Raw genomic sequence first — 6,343 nt, forward strand, 5'->3', positions numbered from 1 at the left:
ACAATTTGTCCTGAAAGTGATTACATAGAATCTAGCAAATATATAAAAACATGAACTTATTTATATTTAGTTCAGCTATCCCCATACAAAAATATATTACATTGTCATAGTCATCTTTGACATACATTAAAAAGTAACCCAGAGTATAGAATCACTATTTATATGCATACTCTGGCTTTTTCTGTTAATCTAAACATTATGATGTGGACAACATATTCATCTGTTGAGAGAACTCCTCATCTTAGCTGTCAAATGCGGTTCTTGTGCGATTTGAACTAGTCTCATTCTATCATACAAAAATGCATACATACACAAACACATCCACAGTGGTCAATATTTGGCAAACCAGTTGCACTGTCTGAGGAATCATTCCATAGCCTTCTCAATATAGCTGCATTAAATACAGCAAACACATTGTTGCCTTCTAAATAAAACTAGTGTCTGTTGGTGTTGTTTCTGAAGTGGGGGCACAGAGAGACCTTCCAACCCCTCAGAGGTGTACAGAGCCCCCCTGACCAGCGGGCTCAGTTCAGTATTTTTTAGGCTGTTCTTCTGCCCAGTCCTCCTGCCCAGAACGTCCATTCTTCCCTTCCTTTCCCTTCCTCCTCTTGGGCCCCTGGAGTGTGGAGCCCTGGCCCTGGGCCTGCCTGACCTCCAGCTCTGACTTCCCATTCCCTGAGTCATTGTTCTGCCTGGAGTAGCGTTTACACTTGCAGGAGGTAACCACAGTGATCTTATAGGTCCTGGACCTTCCGTCCTGACACTGCAGGCTGATGCGCTGGGTCCGGGTCCGGTCGATGACGCAGCGCCACTCCTGGGCCTCCCTGCGGCTCCAAAACTTTCCGGTGTAGCCGGGACCGGAGCCGATCCAGTTGGGCAGTAGGTGGGAGGGAAGACACTCCCCGGCACACACCAGCTCCTTGACCGGGTTCAGGCTGGTGCACTGACCATCTGAGATGTACTTGGTGGAACGCAGCTCTCTGCAGCCCACCTGGCTCTGTGCCTGACCCTGCTCTGTGATTGAGAGGGGAGGAGAGAGTGTTACATTCTGTCAGATACATATTGCATGGCATTATCTATATGACATTGCAAATACTTGAATTTGATTTAGTTTGCAGTTTGCGCTTTTGGATTATTCCATTTGCTGATCATAAAGATTCGTTTTGACAGGAACTGCGGCATGATCAGGGGCATCAAAGCTGGGACCTAGAGACTGAAAAACAGCTTCTATCTCAAGGCCATCAAACTGTTAAACAGCCACCACTAACATTGAGTGGCTGCTGCCAACACACTGACTCAACTCCAGCCACTTTAATAATGGGAATTGATGGGAAATGATGTAAAATATATCACTAGCCACTTTAAACAATGCTACCTAATATAATGTTTACATACCCTACATTATTCATCTCATATGTATACGTATGTACTGTACTCTATATCATCTACTGCATCTTTATGTAATACATGTATCACTAGCCACTTTAACTATGCCACTTTGTTTACATACTCATCTCATATGTATATACTGCACTCAATACCATCTACTGTATCTTGCCTATGCCGCTCTGTACCATCACTCATTCATATATCTTTATGTACATATTCTTTATCCCCTTACACTTGTGTCTATAAGGTAGTAGTTTTGGAATTGTTAGCTAGATTACTTGTTGGTTATTACTGCATTGTCGGAACTAGAAGCACAAGCATTTCGCTACACTCGCATTAACATCTGCTAACCATGTGTATGTGACAAATAAAATTTGATTTGATTTGATTTGAAAGACAGCATGAGTTGACAAGAGGTCCACCACAATTCCAAATTCTTGATTCTTTCTCCCATTCAAACACAAGTCTATGATTTATATTTCATTTTCATTTAGTCCCATTCATGTCTATGGAAAATGTGCCTATATAAGGAATGGAGTAATTCCAAATGTCAGGATCAATGAATCTATATGAATCGTCGAATCAATACATTTGATATGCGCATAAAAATGCAATTCACCTTTCCGCGCAGCGCTGGTCAAACGCCTTCCTCCGTTGCGTGCTTGATTCATTGATACATCACTACTCGGTGTATCCTGGACGGTACTGATCAACTGAGCGTTTAACTTTTCCGTGGCGCTGTTCTTGGCAGCTTGACAGTTACTTATAAGAAGGCAGAAGAGCGCGAGCTGGAACACACTCGTGGTAAGAAGCATCCCTGCAACTCTCCGTAGGCACTCCGCAGTACAGATGTAGACACAGGTTGGTAGGTAGGTAGGTAGTTGTGTCGTTATGATGTTACTTGTCGTTCAGTCGCTTATATACCCGCCCCTTGTCTTGGCACGACACAGCGCGCATGTAGTGCGTACATTTTATGAATCAACTAGGCGTTTTCACGCATAGCTACGCCCACTGAAGCAAAGGGTAATGCGTTTTTTTGTGTGTACTCCTCCAATGTAGAGCCTACCTACCAGTCAGTCAACACAGACAGGTAATATATATTTCTGCCAATATAGTTTGATGAATGTTGCTTTCCCTTATGGATAGGACACTGTCACTGGATAAAACACGATCGAGACCTTAATAACGGCTTGTCATAGACAGTTCATTTTGGTTTGTTGACCAGTTAACTGTGTAAATAATTGATTCATGATTACACTATTGTAAATTATAAGTAGACAATAAAAGAGTTTGCCAAAAAGGTTGTATGTGCCACATGCCAGAGGCATATCCTTTGATAGTCTATTTCATGATGATTTGTAAGTTCAAGTTCATATTTTATTCCATGTCTGAACGGATTGATTTGGTTTAGCAAGGGAGGTCAGCTGGAGACTGCATTCACGCCAGCTGCGTGCTTAGCTCTGGTCCAGGGCGATAGTGAGTGATCCCAGAGTGAACTCGCTAATGCCCTGGACCAGAGCTATTGAACACTGTAGATCTCATGTTGTGTTCTCGGATCCAGTGATCTCTGCAGGACAGGTGCTTCAGGTGATCTCACCAACACGATGTATGATGCATTACCCAAATTAGAGAACAATAGAAAGGTTCCGATCTCCTCCTTCATCCCTCCATCTATCCCTTCATCCCTCCATCTATCCCTTCATCCCTCCATCTATCCCTTCATCTATCCCTTCATCTCTCCATCTATCCCTTCATCTATCCCTTCATCTATCCCTTCATCCCTCCATCTATCCCTTCATCTATCCCTTCATCTATCCCTTCATCTCTCCATCTATCCATCTATCCCTTCATCTATCCCTTCATCTATCCCTTCATCCCTCCATCTATCCATCTATCCCTTCATCTATCCCTTCATCTATCCCTTCATCCCTCCATCTACCCCTTCATCTATCCCTTCATCTATCCCTCCATCTATCCCTTCATCTATCCCTTCATCCCTCCATCTATCCCTTCTATCCCTTCATCCCTCCATCTATCCCTTCATCTATCCCTTCATCCCTCCATCTATCCCTTCACCTATCCTTTCATCTATCCCTTCATCCCTCCATCTATCCCTTCATCTATCCCTTCATCTATCCCTTCATCCCTCTATCTATCCCTTCATCTATCCCTTCATCCCTCCATCTATCCCTTCATCTATCCCTTCATCCCTCCATCTATCCCTTCATCCCTCCATCTATCCCTTCATCTATCCCTTCATTCCTCCATCTATCCCTTCATCCCTCCATCTATCCCTTCATCCCTCCATCTATCCCTTCATCCCTCCATCTATCCCTTCATCCCTCCATCTATCCCTTTATCCCTCCATCTACCCCTTCATCCCTCCATCCCTCCATCTATCCCTTCATCCTGCCAACTCTGTGCCCCTAAGAACCAGGGTTCTCTTTCACTCCTTTCACAGGGATCCTTGACAATGAATTCCCCCAATGTCTCCTCAGCTATGTTCCCTCCTTTGATAGCAGTGAAAATAAATCCACTGTAAAACTGTCCAGGCTCATTCCATATTGTTAATTAAGCAGGTAGATTTTCTTTGGTGGGATGGTGTGGATGGGGAAACGGTGTATTGCGTGGATGGGGAAACAGGATGATTGGGGTGGATGGATAAACAGAGGGATGGGGTGGATGGGGAAACAGAGGGATGGGGTGGATGCAGAGACAGGGGAGATGGGGTGGATGCAGAAACAGGGGAGATGTGGTGGATGGGGAAGCAGGGGGGATGGGGTAGAAGGGGAAACAGATTATGGGGTAGATGGGGAAACAGAGGGATGGGGTGGATGCAGAAACAGGAGAGATGGGGTGGATGGGGAAACAGAGGGATGGGGTGGATGCAGAAACAGGGGAGATGGGTGGATGGGGAAACAGAGGGATGGGGTGGATGGACAAACAGGGGAGATGGGGTGGATGCAGAAACAGGGGAGATGGGGAAACGGGAGATGGGGTGGATGGGGAAACAGAGGGATGGGGTGGATGCAGAAACAGGGGAGATGGGGTGGATGGGGAAACAGGTTGGATGGGAGCGATGGAGAAACAGAGATATGGGATGGATGCAGAAACAGAGGGATGGGGTGGATGGACAAACAGGGGAGATGGGGTGGATGGGGAAACAGACGGATGGGGTGGATGGGGAAACAGAGAGATGGGGTGGATGGGGAAACAGAGGGATGGGGTGGATGGGGAAACAGGGGATTGGGGTGGATGGGGAAACAGAGGGATGGGTGGATGGACAAACAGGGGAGATGGGGTGGATGGGGAAACAGAGGGATGGGGTGGATGGACAAACAGGGGAGATGGGGTGGATGGGGAAACAGAGGGATGGGGTGGATGGGGAAACAGATATATGGGGTGGATGGGGAAACAGTGGGATGGGGTGGATGGACAAACAGAAGGATGGGGTGGATGGGGAAACAGAGGGATGGGGTGGATGGGGAAACAGTGGGATGGGGGGATGTGGAAACAGTGTTATTACATAGGTGGTGCTAAAGACAGTCTGGAAGATGTGCATAGCAACCAAGAGGAGGCCGCTAACAAAAAAGGTAAACAATGGAGTAATTGGGAGATGTAGCCGTATTTGTTTATCAAGGACTTTTGTCTTCATGACTGGCTGATACATGAATAAGAATTGAAGGTCACTGTATACACTGTGAGAATTTGTCATTAGAATGAGCTCTGTTTCATGCTCACTCTCTGTAGAGAAAAAGTCTGACTGCATATTGTATAGAACTATCGCTGTAGCAAAAAGACCATCATGCTTCAGTACCCTTTGAACATTGCCAACAGAGTGCAGTAGCTATATTACCAGTCATCATCAATGCATGGATGGTATTAAAGGGGAAAGCTGCCATCTAGTGTCCAAACAAATATGGACATATCCCCATAACAACAATGGACAATGAAGGAGAATTTTTAAGGCACTCTTTATTGACGCAATTGAAAATGTAAAACTGTCAACCAACACAAAAGCCACTTCGGTGTAAAGGGTTTGCCAGAGTTAAAGTCAGATCATTATTGGATCATCATTCTACTCTGTGACATGGAATGGTATTGATACATCACTGGTAAGACATCTGTGTCAACAAAGGGAACATCGAAATAATGATAATATGTTCAAATTATAGCAGGAATACACAACTTAACAATAACGCATAAAGAAGCCCTTAATATTGTGTTTTCTACCCATGGCCATACCTAAATAATATGACATGTATTGTTCAATAAGGTGGTCCCATTTCAACATGAGTGCATTTTTTAAATGACTACAGTGAGGGATGAAATTGTTATTTCAAGACATTAAAGAATATTTAAGGCTTACATTTTAAATAAGAGATGGAATTGCTCAAACGACATACAAAGAAGAAAAAAAGAAAAGAACACCACAGCTAATCCAAATACAACTCAATGGCTGCATTTACACAGGCAGCCCAATAGTGATCATTTGCACAATTATTGGCCAAAGATCTGATCTGACTTGTTAAAAGACCCGTTATTGGCAAAATATCAGAATTGGTCTGCCTGTATAAACACAGCCAATGGACTGTACATCATATGCACACCCTGTATACTTCAGCCTCCGCCAGCCAAATAGACCTCATTGGGTCCATAGTAACAATCCTTCCTTAGACTCCAGTCCAGCTGCCTGTTGGGTAAAGCATTCATCCCCACTAACCCCTTTCTCTCTAATCTGGACATCATGGCCAATCAGTAGTACTGCTGATTTAAAAAAAATAATTCTTCTTTAACCAGGGACTGATTCAGACCTCAGACATCAGGTGAATGTAATCAATTCAGTTTAATATTCAATAAAACTTTATTATTAATATCACTGAACTCTGGCCAATCAGTAACATTCATCAATGAATCAATACTACCCAGTAGAAAAGAACACCAGCAGTTCATC

The 6,343-nt window shown here is 44.2% G+C and overlaps 1 protein-coding gene across 1 annotated transcript; it reads right to left on the reverse strand.

The window, feature by feature from the left end:
• Positions 1-529: 529 nt before the first annotated feature.
• LOC139372691 (sclerostin domain-containing protein 1-like) lies at positions 530-2,204 on the reverse strand. The gene is made up of 2 exons (XM_071112477.1): positions 2,009-2,204; positions 530-1,014 (listed from the first exon to the last, which is right to left on the reverse strand). The coding sequence occupies exons 1-2, from the start codon at positions 2,202-2,204 to the stop codon at positions 530-532; spliced, it is 681 nt and encodes a 226-aa protein (XP_070968578.1).
• Between the last annotated feature and the right edge of the window lie 4,139 nt (positions 2,205-6,343).

The sequence above is a fragment of the Oncorhynchus clarkii genome, chromosome 18 (genome assembly GCF_045791955.1).
Source record: "Oncorhynchus clarkii lewisi isolate Uvic-CL-2024 chromosome 18, UVic_Ocla_1.0, whole genome shotgun sequence".
In the NCBI taxonomy this organism is placed as follows: Eukaryota; Metazoa; Chordata; class Actinopteri; order Salmoniformes; family Salmonidae; genus Oncorhynchus; species Oncorhynchus clarkii.